The 13,201-nt window shown below is 42.1% G+C and overlaps 1 protein-coding gene across 10 annotated transcripts in view; it reads right to left on the bottom strand.

Moving 5' to 3' along the window:
• mical2a (microtubule associated monooxygenase, calponin and LIM domain containing 2a) overlaps positions 1-13,201 on the bottom strand; it is a 296,251-nt gene that overhangs the window by 118,230 nt on the left and 164,820 nt on the right. For 9 of the 10 annotated variants that reach the window (XM_060838999.1, XM_060839005.1, XM_060839006.1 and 6 more), the window contains 3 exons: positions 9,220-9,327; positions 6,530-6,716; positions 4,787-4,881 (listed from right to left, as the gene is read on the bottom strand). In XM_060838999.1, coding sequence (XP_060694982.1) covers positions 4,787-4,881; positions 6,530-6,716; positions 9,220-9,327 — 390 coding nt within the window. The remainder of the gene's footprint in view (positions 1-4,786; positions 4,882-6,529; positions 6,717-9,219; positions 9,328-13,201) is intronic. The other variant, XM_060839007.1, reaches the window with a different exon arrangement.

The following is a 13,201-nucleotide window of genomic DNA, read 5'->3' as shown; positions in this document are numbered from 1 at the left end:
AGGAAGCAGAAAGTAAGTAAATTTTTAACATTTACAGGCTGTGATCAGACCATAGGATGTAGGAGCAAAAGTAGGCTATTCAGTTTGTCGAGCTGTTTCACCATTCACAGAGATCATGGCTGATCTGATAATCCTCGACGCCATTTCCTTCCTTTTCTTCCCATAACCCTTGATTCCCTTACTGATTAAGGCTCTGTCTATCTCAGCCTTGAATATACATAATGACTGAGCCTGTAACAAAGAATGCTGCAGATTCATAATGGTCAGCTAAGAAATTCCTCCTCAATGCTGTCCTAAATGGGTGACCCCTTATTCTGAGATTATGCCCTCTGGGCCTAGACTCTCTCACAAGTGGAAACAGCCTTTCCATATCTATCCTGTTGAGTCTCCTAAGAAGCATCACTAAGGTCTCCCCCTCATTCTTCTGAACTCCAATGAGTACCAGCCCCTCCTACTCAATGGTTCCTGGATGAGACAATCCCTCCATACCTGGTATCAGCCTTGTGAACCTTCTCTGGGCTGCCTCCAATACCACTATCTTACTCATCTAAGGGACCCAAATCTGATCACAACATTCCGGTTGTGGTCTGACTAGTTCTTTGTCCAGTTTTAGCAAATACACTATTCCCTTTGAAATAAAGGCCAATATTCCACTTGCTTTCTGTATTACCTGCTGAATTTGGATGCTAGCTTTTTGTGATTGATATATGAGACTCTCAAATCTCTCTACGCTGTAGTCTTTCTCCATTTAAGTAAGAGTCAAGTCCACTTTTCTTCCTGCCAAGGAGCACATTTTCCCGCATTACATTCTGTCTGCCAAGTTTTTGCCTATTCACTTTTCTTATCTATATCCCTCTGCAGATGCCATGTCTTCCTCATGACTTGCCTCCCCAGCTATTTTTCTGTCATCTGCAAAACTGGCGACAGCACATTCACTTTCATCATCCTGGTCAGGATTTCCACAAGGTCCAATGCTGGACCCTCAGCTATTTACAATCAATATAGAGACATACAGTCATACAGCACGGAAACAGACTCTTCAGTCCAACTAGTCCATAATCCCAAACTAAACTAGTCCCACCTGCCTGCACCTGGTCCATATCCCTCCAAACATTTCTAATTCACGTACTTATCTAAATGCCTTTTAAATGTTGTAACTGTACCCGTAGCCACCACTTCTCTTGAAGTTCATTCTATAAGAAATGACTCTCTGTGTAAAAAACTTACCCTTCATGTCTTTGTTAAATGTTTATCCTCTTGCCTTAGAAATATGCTCCGTAAGTCTTGGAATTCCCGATACTAGGAAAAGGACACCTGCCATTCACTTATCTATACCCCTCATTATTTTATAAACATGTATAAGGTCACCCCTCAACCTCCTTCGCTCCAGTGAAAAACATCCCAGCTTATCCACCTTCTCCTCATAACTCAAACCCTCCATTCTTGGCAACGTCCTGGTAAGTCTCTTCTGAACCCTCTCCAACTTAATAATATCCTTCCCATCAAAGGGAGTCCAGAATTGGACACTGTATCCCAGAAAAGGCCTTACCAACATCTGTACTACCTCAACATGACGTCCCAACTCTTGCACTCAAAGGTCTGAGCAATGAAGGCAAGTGTGCTAAATGCCTTTTTAACCACCTTATATGAATATATTACATGAATGCATTGCAGGCAGGACAAGCTTAATAAATTGATCCCTGAGGAGATCCTGAGAGAGTTGTCCTGCAGTGAGAGCCGGAGTCTATATTCTCAGGTGTACAGGAGAATGAGAGATGTACTCATTGGAAAGTATGGGATTCTGAAGGAGTCTCACAGGGTAGACACAGAGGTTGTTTCCACCGGCTGAGGAATTTAAAAAAACAGAAACACCATCTGAAGTTAAGGGACCGGCAATCTAGTACTGTGACAGGAGAAATTTATTCGCTCAGAGAATTTCAAAGCTTTGGAATTCTTTACCTCAGAGGATTATGGATGCTCCACATTAAATATATTTAAAAGTGAGTCAGTTTTTTTTGATCTTTGAGGGAATGCAGGGATATGGGGATAGGCTGGAATAATGACAGGATCAGCTATTGTTATCCTAAATGGCAGAGCACACCCAACAGGCTGCATGGTTTACCCCATGTTTCAATCTTTCTCTTCTCTATCACCATCACCATCACCATCAATACACAGCAGCAGTTGTGTGCAATGTTGTGAAATAATTCTTCATGAAATATGACTTTACAAATGTACTGGATGGAAAGCACTAGCTGAATTCTGAGAAGGACAAGAGTCGATTTCCAGTTGAAATCACTGTCAAAGATGGGCCCGTACTTGCATCACTGTAACTTCTGTACTTCAAGGCCATTGTGTCTACCTGCAAAGCATCACCAGGAACATTTACCTTGAAGGAGTGTGAGTGGGGGCCATTTCCTATTCCATTAGCAAAACATTCAGGCTATCACCTGGTTACTCAATTGGGTGGAGACAAACCACTAAGATAATCATTCAGATAATGTGACGTTGGCTCTGAATGAAATAAGCCCAAATGGAATCCAATCATATAAACCAGGGTCCAGCAATTCATTATACCATCACTATATCAGCAAGTGATTTAGTGTAACTGAGCAGGTGAAGAGAGTGAGTCTTGTTACAAACACTTTGTGTGTGCAAGTATATGTCATTTCTGCAGGTTGACAAAGTACATAAGATGCTGTTGAAGTGCGAATTGTTCTCTCTGTCCAGACAACTAGCTTGTTTCAGACTCTATCTCTTATTTGTTAACGTTCCATGTGCTGCAACAGAAATCTTTCAAAACATCTCAAACCAATAGCTGCCAGTTTCAAATGATGAGATAAGTCTTCTATCTACATCTTAAAATGACTCAATATCAACTTTCAAAGGACCATCAAGTTCAGTCTGAAGCCAGCCAAGTGACTAACCTTCAAGAGTCATATATCATCTTACTTCACTGGACTTGAAATTACTTAAACTATTTTTCCGCTCTGTAATCTATTGTGTGTGTGAGAACTTAAAGGAGGTTTGTGGAAGTTCAAATACTTTATCATTTTGTTTGACTGGGTTAAGTACGATAAACGCTATCCTGTTCCTTTGAAAATATACCAAAGAAACCTATCTGTGTCTATTATAATCATAGCAAGTAAAACAGTTAAACACTCACTGAATTGGCAAGCACATAAAATTTAAAACAAAATCCTGTTGCAGTCAAATGAGGAGTGGAAGAAGAAGATGACTTTCAACACGTCATCTCATTGTAACAGCACATACAAATTGCACTGCAGCAACGCGCCAAGACTCCTTCAGTAACACCTTGCAAACCCAGAGCGTCCTCTACCAAAATGACAATGCAGCAGGCACATGAGATGGAATCGTAGAAGGCTTTGAGTGAAATGGTCTATTGTGAAATGTGTGGCAGAATCAGGCAATAAGTGTCCACCTCAGCTCAGAAAGCTTCTTGTTCCATCTTTTGTGCTCTTCACAAGTGGCGTGGTGAGATGCTGATTGACAGTGATTAATACTTATTAAACATCAGGTATTACAAAGACAAAAGTGGGTGGCACAGCTATCACTCATGGTGAGAAGGCAGTGCAGAGGGCATGCAGGATTAGTGGTGTCAGGGTTGGATAAGGATGTGTGAAGGAAGCTGTTGCAGGCTATTGTGAAGTAGTAGAGTCTCAGCCTTGGTGGGAGATGGGTGCAATAGCGGACAAAGAGTGTGAGATATCAGAGAGAAGATGATGGCATCTATGCTGACAGAGTGGTGAAGGTCATTGATTGGGCATTTGTCTTTAAGCCAGGCAACATCTGACCAGGTTGGCAATGATTACATGTTGGGCCTCCACTGCTAGTTCCAGAGGGAGAGAAAGTCCTGTCTGTATGTTGCCCCATCTATCTGGAAATGAAGGACCCTGTCCTCAAACTGGGGCATGATTACCCCCCTATGTGGGTCAAATGTCAGCAACTGTATAGGGCAGCTTAAGACTGACAGTGAATGGCCAGTAGCATAATGACGTTTGAAAGGGAGCCCATGGAGGCTAACTGGTGAATTCTGGCATATCCTCAGAGAGTGGGTTATTCCAGGAATGGTGTATGTTTAAATGGTGCAAAAAGTGGAAAATGAGAGATCGCATAGGGGTGAGGTAAGTAATTAATCTGGCGAGGTTGGTAAGATATGACAAGAAAATTCACCAGGTCACAGTGAGATCAAACTTCCAAAAAAAAACTCCAGGCAACTTGGACTTGGCCAAAAAACAAAACGCAAGATTCAACCCATGGTTATGCCACTATCTGCAAATTCCCCTCCAACCAACCTGAACTATATCACTGTTGTTGAGTTAATGTCCTAGACTTCACACCCTAACAGTACTGAGCCACATTCACTGCAGAGGATCTGGAGGAGGGTTCTTTACCTGCATCTCAAGGGTTATTCGACATGGCCAATGAATTCTGCCCTTGCCAGCGATGTTCACAGTACACCAGTAAATAAAATAACCTGATTCTAATTTTCAAACCATGTCCTCTAGTCCTAAAATTTTGCAACTGTGGAAATAGTTGCTCCCAATATATTTCTCAATCCAGCGTGGGGGTTCTGGAAATCATTACTGCAGGAGTCCCCCAGGATAGGATAAATATTTGCAAGGGTTTCCACACTGCCAACTTTGAGACAATGTTTATTTGAACTTTGAAAGAAGAGCACACAGTCAAAAGTGCACTCAGTAGCATAACATCCTCTGTTCATGAGATTCTTATAACAGCAGGGGTCTGCTGAGAGGGTTCCTACCTTTCTGTGTGTTGACATTGTTGCATGATTCCGCCTCTTCCTTGCCTTGTTATTCAGTTTACAGTAAGTAAAGTGAGGTTTGCAGTAAAACTTTCCTGAGTGAACAAAAGATCAGATTAGGTTATATTAAAATAATAAACCAAGTGTCACAGATTGTAGTGCAGAATGGCAGTAGCCTCGAGAAGAAATCACAGCACTACACTCCAAAGGCTCAAAAAAGCTGTCAGCCAAAATGAATAGATTGATCTAAGGAGTAAAGCATTTTTCAGGTTGGAAGGAGAAAGTTCTCAAGTGAATCTTGTGTCTATTCAGTCCTCTGAGTCTGTTCCACAATTTAAATTCCTGCCCTTTGCTCCAAAGCCCTTTATCCCACTCAGCGAGTTAAAAAGAAATCCTTCCATCCCAATGTTGAATACACAAAACAATACATGGTGAAGAGACTGTACAAGATTTCTGTTATCGATCTGGACGTGGGAACACTTCAAGGTTTTCGTATGAAATCACACTCGGAAATGTAGTAAAGGTTTGGAGAATAGTGACAGACTTCAGGAGGACCCCGAGACTGGTGAAAGGGGCAGGTTTAAACTTTGACAGAAGTATGAAATGATGTACTTTCAGAGGGAGAGTGAGCTGAGGCAATTTTGTAAACAGATTAGTCCAATTTTAAAGGGGGGGGAGGAATGTCATGGAGTATATGAATATAAATCGTTGAAGTGACAGGACACGTTAAGAAGACTTAATAAAAGATCCTTGCATTTCTGACAGCCTTAGCATTAAAAAAAGGAATCACAGAATCCTACAGTATAAAGGAGGCCACTCAGCCCATTTCTCCGGAAGAGCCATCTAATTAGACTTCTTTTTCAATATTCTCCCCATAATTTTGCAAAGTGGTCTTCTTAGTCCAATTGCCAAAAGGAAAATGTTCTCTCTGATCCTTCAAGACAACTTAAATTACTCCTTTGTACCAGATTTATTTTCCAAGTACCTACTTACACGTTCTTTGGAATAATACTCAATGGAACCAGAAACAAGACCCAGCTCTCTCTCAACGAAAGAAACAAGGAGTTTCATGGGGGACAAGGAACACAGCAACACGAGGAGATCTTCACGCCCTCAAGTTGGTTCCACAATCGCCAGCAGGTCAATATCATTCCATGTTAAATTTAATGTTGATCTCACTCTTTGTGTACCTTATCTGTAGTTGTAACATTGTATTCCTCGCTCAGTTCTATTACCCTTACGCACTTGGTATGGTATGATCTGCCTGTACTGCAAAGCAAAACTTAGGTACATGCGTCAATAATAAATCAAATCAAATATCTGACCTTTACTTATTCATAGTGCTTCTGTAAACTTTATTCTGTCACCCACCAAAAAGATCTATCAGTCTCCATGTTAAATTTCCAGTTGACCCCTACCTTCAGCTGTTTTCTTGGGGAACACAGGGTTTGAGAGTTCCAGATTTCCATTAACCTTTGTGTGAAGAATTGCTTCCTGACATTATACCTGAACTGCCTGCCACTAATTTTAAGATTGGTTACTTTGTTTCCGACTTTACCACCAAAGGAGATACTTTTCCTTTCTATATACACAATCTAACAATTCTAATTGTATATCCCTTTAATCTTCAATACTTGCAGCAAACGTCAGCCTAGTCTAAGCAAGCAGTCCTTGTAACACTGTTCAGCATCCAATTGGCTAGTGGTTGACATTGAAGAGTTATAGGGTATGGACTGCGATTACCTTCCTCCACACTGAAAGCATAGGCTCCGAGCCGCAGTGTGATCGAGCAGAAGTCACACTTGAAGCATTCTCGGTGGAAGAATTTACCATCTGCACTCAGTCGCTCCATGACATAAACACGCTTTTTGCAGAAGTAGCAGATGTCACTGCCTCCGAGATTCTGGGGGAATTCTTTCCGCAGGGACCCCTGCAAGATAAAAAAAAAATCCAAGCGAGTTAAAACAAAAATGCACCAGCATTTAATCCATTCTTGTCTATCCACCAAAACCTCCTTTCCCAGCCATGATGTGTTTTCACCTCTCTCTTGCCCTCAGCTCCAGTGTGTGGCCACGGTGTCATTGTAATCTTGACTTATTGTCTCTCAATGACAAATTCTATCAAACCCCTTGGTTTCGCATGAGTTATCACGAGGAATATTTCACTGAAGCTGTGTCAAATCTGAGATTCACCATGTTTACGGTGTCCACCCAATAGCAAACTGTGCAGCCAAACCTAGCACAGCAACAATCTAGGAGCAGCTGTAAGATGGATGACCAGTGAACCCACATTGTGATTGATGATTCTGGTTGAGAATGGAATTTTAGTCAGGCTGCCTGGGGAGTTTCTTGCTGTTCTTTGAAAAATACCACAGGATCTTTTCTGCACAGATAGCAAATTTAACATATTACATATCCCAAGGACTTCACAGGAGCACCATCGAGTGTGGTTTTACACTGAGGCACATCAGAGGATATCAGGGCAGAAGAGATAAGTTTTAAGGAGTGAATTATTGGAGGAAAGAAAGGTAGAGAGGCAGAGAGGTCTAGGGAGTGAGTGGGGCCTAGAAAAATGAAAGTGTAACCACTAATGGTAGGGCAGTTTAAATCAGGGATGTTCCTGGAGACAGAACTAGATGAATGCAGATATCTCAGAGGTTGTGTGGCATGCGGATATCACAGAGATAGGGAATGGTGAGGCCATGGAGGGATTTGAGAACAGAATTTTACAATCAATTGCTCGATAGGGATCCAATAGGTCTGAGAGCAAAAGGGCAGATAGAAGAATGGTGCTTGCTACGAGGTAAAATATGGGCTAGAGGTTTGAACGGCTTCATTTCCATAGAGCACAGAACATAGCAGACCAACCAGGAGTGCTGTGGATAGTCAAACTGAGAGATAAAGGCATGAATGAGGGTCTCAATCTCGGATGAGCTGAGGCAGGTGTAATGTTACGGAGATTGAAATAAAAACTATTGCACGAATATGAGGTCCGCCTGACCAGTTTCACTCACAATCAGATACAATTCTATGAAGGTCCCAAAAATCTCTCCCAACCTCTATCATGGCAGTTTTGTCATCCATAAGAGGTTAGCTAGGTAGATGGGATCTGTTTAATATTTCAACTTAAAGGCAGCATCGTTAACAGTGTAGCACTCACTTGAAACTGGGAGTGTCAGCCTGGGCTGCAGCCTGAAGTCTCTGGAATGGGACTTGACACCAGCTCTGAACAGGACTTAGGGATGAAAGTACAGTCCTCTGAGTCAAGTCTGACACTGTTTAACAATATTTGGGTAGAAAATACTTCTGAAGCTGTTAATGAAACTCTAATTCACTTTTATAAGTTGCCCTCAGCCCAAGCTTACAGGAATTGTTATTTAAAGAATCTAATGTCTGTTGAAACAAATTTGGCAAATATTTAAACAATACCATAGTTACAAGTAATTTATATCATCAGATTAATATCAGAGTAATTTGTACTGCTAGATAAAAATCAGCAGTCTCGTTAAAAAAGAATCTTTCACAGTGAAACAAGCTCTCTTCAGCATTAATGTTGCATAATCCTATCCTGAACCATCAAAAACATTGAAAGTTTCAAGCCATTACACAACGTGAGCAGAAACTTTGGTGCTCACTGATGGTGCATGTGAAAGTGGAGAGACTACTTAATGTGGGTGGGGTGGAGAGGTGGGGATGGGGCTGGTGTTCTACCTGAATCTGCCCCCTTCCTGCCTCCACCAGAGTCATTCTGGATCAGAAGTCCCATGGTCAACCTTCTAGTCCGACTGCCACCTGAAGCTGTTAGGTGGCCAATTGTGGACCAGAAATAGGAGCATGAGAGCAAGGCAGGGAATTAAATGCAAGCTCAGCAGATTGGCTGCCTGCTTTGCAGTGTATCTCCACGTAGCCCTTGGCATGACCATGCGTTCCAGTCACTTGTTATTTTTACTCCTCACCTCACCCTGATGCTCAAGTTTCTGTCAGCCTGCTGCAAAGTTCCTGAGCAGTTCACAACACAAATGCAAAGAACATCACCTCATAGTCCAATTAGGCATTTACGGCTGTTATAGACTCAATAGTGAGTTGATCAGTTTCAGACCATAAACTCTGTCCCCAATATTGATATTAATGTTGTGCCCTGTGTCAGGGCTCATCTTGCTTTTCATGTTTTGTTTCCTTTTGGTCAGAATTTTTCTGCCATTCACGTACACTCCAGCCAAATGATTTGTTGTTTTCTTGCTATACCCTTTTTGCCTTTTTCTCAGGGAGACTTTATCATTCAATCTCTCCCATTTTCTACGAATTCTGGACCTTGCTTTTTTTCTTTCTCCCACTCCCCCTTTCAACACATGAACCCCATTACAGTTTTACCTTCCTTCAGTTCTGAACGAGAGTCATATTCAACTATTTGACTATATCTACTTTGAAGCTTACCAAGTCAGGTGAGGTTACTGTTCCTTTTGGCCTGTGATCAGTCTGGTAAAGCGTGACCAAAATTTCTGCCATTGCACCGATTACAGACGATACCTTCCCCACTGTCATCTAACCATCAAAGAGTCAAATAGAGAGACAGACAGACACAGAAAGAGAAAGAGAGAGAAGTGACAAAGATCAGTTAAAGGAAAATAAGAGAGAGTTTAGCTTATCTGATGATCAAGTCAGGGACTACTAATCAAGACCACATGATACACCAGATTGTGGTCTGCATGGCTTCACAACAGTCAGCAAGGCAGAGAGAGAGAGAGAGAGAGAGCACAACAGAACAGTACAATTTAGCAAAAGGCAAAGTCCGCAGTTGGACATGCAAGGGAAACAATTGGAAAACTTTCCATTCTTCAAAATTCCCATCAGTTCCTATCCACTCATTACCTGAAGACATCAACTCCTTCACGAGACACAGGGTCTCAAGTGATGACAACAGTCCTAATTACAGCTGCAACTGGCCCTTTATAAGATGGGATGGAATCCAATGAAAAACAAATGAGCATCTTTGCAACTAATGCTTGGTTCATGAGACTCCCTGAAGATTTCAATCATCTTTAAGAGTTTGGAGGAGAATTTGTCAGAGTTTGTTTTCCTTACTGTGTCTCGGATTTTCTGTGGATCCTCTGCCTGTCACAGAAGGTTACATATGAAGAGTTGATCATTTCCAGCATCTGTCCTTAGTTTTCCAAGACTGTACTAACAATGGAGGCTTCTGAACTAAGTAGCATTTTAATGGCCCTTCCTTTGAACTCTTCCAAATGCTAGTGCATTTACACAGCATATATCATTGAGTGGGTTGGGCACTCTGTATAGAAATCAAATTCTGACTCATGTACAGAGAATAACAAGAACAGGAGCTCTGATCCACTGCCCATCCCATTCCCACAGTTTCAAAGCAAAAGAAGCATCCCTGTTTCTGTCCTGGCAGAGATCTCAGGCTAAGATTAGGTAGGCGTTCTGAGATATTCATCTCAGCAGCAAATGTCATGAGCTTAAACCACCAACAACACAAAATTACACACAAGCATCTCAAAGGTTTGCTGTAAAATATATCGGCCAAAGCTAGAGGAATGTACCAGAGAGGATTGGGAAATGGACTCAAGATTATTTCCATCATTCTCATGTCACTAATGAAACCATCACCTTGACATTACTCTAGTTTCCTGTTCTCCTCGCTCAGTCAAGGCAACCTCAGTGGAAAGCTGCATTGGTGCAATAAAAAGATGCAAATTGCACCACACCTGGAACAGGATTCGTGGAGATTGAGAAACTAGGCATTTTCGAGCTAAGTAACTGTGATTTGTCAATTTGTAATGTGAAGATGTTGGAATATTGCATAAGCAAGAGCTCAGCTGTTTGATTTCCATCTCCACTGACATTGCCTGGCCTACTGAATAATTTCAGAAATTTCTATATCAGTGAGGAACTTCAGTTTGCTATGTGTACAATTATTTTCTGCTTGCATTTTGTTTAGTTGCTTCTGAAGCTATTATCTTTGGATTAGGCTTTGGGAGGGACGAGCAAAGAAAAATAAATTTTGCCCACTTCCAAACCAATTCTTCCAGTTTAGCAGTTGTGTAATTGTTTGGAAACTGCTTCAATTAACCAGGATACCCCACGGCGGCACGGTGGCACAGTGGTTAGCACTGCTGCCTCACAGCGCCTGAGACCCGGGTTCAGTTCCCGACTCAGGCAACTGACTGTGTAGAGTTTGCACATTCTCCCCGTGTCTGCGTGGGTTTCCTCCGGGTGCTCCGGTTTCCTCCCACAGTCCAAAGATGTGCGGGTCAGGTGAATTGGCCATGCTAAATTGCCCGTAGTGTTAGGTAAGGGGTAAATGTAGGGGTATGGGTGGGTTGCGCTTCGGCGGGTAGGTGTGGACTTGTTGGGCCGAAGGGCCTGTTTCCACACTGTAAATCTAATCTAATCTAATCTCACTCATCTGTTATTGTTTGCACTCAATGGTTACTGACATTTGTTAGTCACCAGTGATGCAAGTCAAACAACAGCGCCCTGTCGTAACAGGGTGAAGATTTAAAACTGTTTGCATAAGAGCACTGAAATCTGGCGTGACAGACTGCAATGTCAACATTCTAACCACTGCCTGAACCATTGCTTCACCACTGCCTGAACCATTGCTTCACCACTGGGTAAACTGGACAGTTTAGTCCTATGTTGTGGAGAGAGGTTTTATAAACTCCTATAATCTGTATAATGAGAAAGGTGGTTCACCCACAAAACACCACCACAGTGAAGATCCATTGGGTATGAACCAGGAATTCAGAGACAAAGCTCTGGTCTTTATTGGCTCCATTTTAAAAATTAGGATTCCAACTTGAGATCTTCTGATTCTGCAGCAAGATCTGATGGCCCTGTTCATTTAACTTAAAACTTGTTTACCAGAAGCTCAATTTTACATAGCTGGACAGAATTCAAAGCAGCAAATTCTTTACGAAGGCATTCATATATTAAGAATTAGTAATGTACAGCAGCACAGGTCTCGGAGATGCGTCAGTGAGAAGCGTCTCAAACATTTGTCGGTCAATCCCTCAGTGAAATCACCTATAGCTACGCAAAGGTGACCTCCATTTGTGCTCTGTAAGGTCCCACAGGTACCAATGGAATGACCAGACCACGTTTGGTCTTGGTGTTTTTGGTTAGACGAAGAGCCTTGGCTCGGACACCAGCAGTATTCACTGCTCTTCCCTGAAGACTGCTGTGTGAATTTTTTTAAAACACATTTTGTTTTAATGAACAGGTAGGTGGAGTATAGAACATAATGGAGGAGCAGCATTCCCTTCAATAATGCACTGAGCCATTCCTTGGAGTAAGCAGCAAGACTTTGGCACTAATGGCCAGGATGCCAAGGTCGCTCAGAGAGATTAGAAAAATTGCAGGTTGAGGTTGAAGAGCTATGGTGACTGAAAAGAATGATGAAATACAACAAAAGGAATGCAGCAACTTTAGTCTTTTATAGCTGGTTAGAAATGTTATTTGCATCAACTTCATGAGTGTCTGGAATGGGTTGCCCAGGGATAGGGGTGGGAGCGAGTATAATTTTGTCATTTAGAAGGTACATGGATGGGATAGGTATGCAGGGATATGGACCAAACGCAGGCAAATGGGACTAATTTAAGTTGTGAAAACTGGGAAGGTTGGGCCGAAGGGCAAGTTTCTGTGCTGTAAACCTCCATGACTTTATCTAGACGATCAAGAATGTTCAGTCAGGAATTGCTGAAGGAGGAGTTGGGTATGGGGTCAATTGGGAATGGGATGGGTAGACTTCATGGAGTCCTGACAACGAATTTGTTACTGCTGACAATGTATTGACAAGTACAAATTGCATTAGTTAAGAAAAGAATGGGACTTCTATTCAAAACTGAACATAGATTTTCAGTCTCTGCAGTTCTGAGCAATTCCAGATAGGCCATTCAGAAACCAGCCCCTCTACTTCAGAAGCTGATAAGTGGCTAATATATAATGGGTGGCAACTCTGGAAGGCTGGCATTCCATGAACTGGCTCCTGATGTTGGCACCAATAAACCTGGTTTGTTTTATTCACATAAAACTCTCAGAGTCAGGAGGTACTTTATACCATGTTATTGTCACTTCAGTGTCACCAGCTTCAACAAGTTCAGTAAATCAATATTGGTCCTGCCATAGAATGCCAAGATACCCTTGTGCCATCACATTGCCCATGATGCTGACTGACCATTTCAGCAGAAGATAGGGGCCTTTGATTGTTTGTTCCTCAGGACGTGAATGATGTGGCAAGGCTGACAGCTGTTTTCTGTCCACTGCAGCCCTTGAAAAGGCAGTGATGGTGAAACGCCTTTTAAATCTTTGGGTTCTGGTGACGACAATGCTTTTAGACTGCTCGTTGTTAGGGAATGCCAAGATACACAATCAACATCACCAGAACTACAATCAG

Source organism: Hemiscyllium ocellatum, chromosome 18 (assembly GCF_020745735.1).
Source record: "Hemiscyllium ocellatum isolate sHemOce1 chromosome 18, sHemOce1.pat.X.cur, whole genome shotgun sequence".
NCBI classification, from domain to species: domain Eukaryota; kingdom Metazoa; phylum Chordata; class Chondrichthyes; order Orectolobiformes; family Hemiscylliidae; genus Hemiscyllium; species Hemiscyllium ocellatum.
This window is presented reverse-complemented; position numbering and strand designations above follow the sequence as displayed.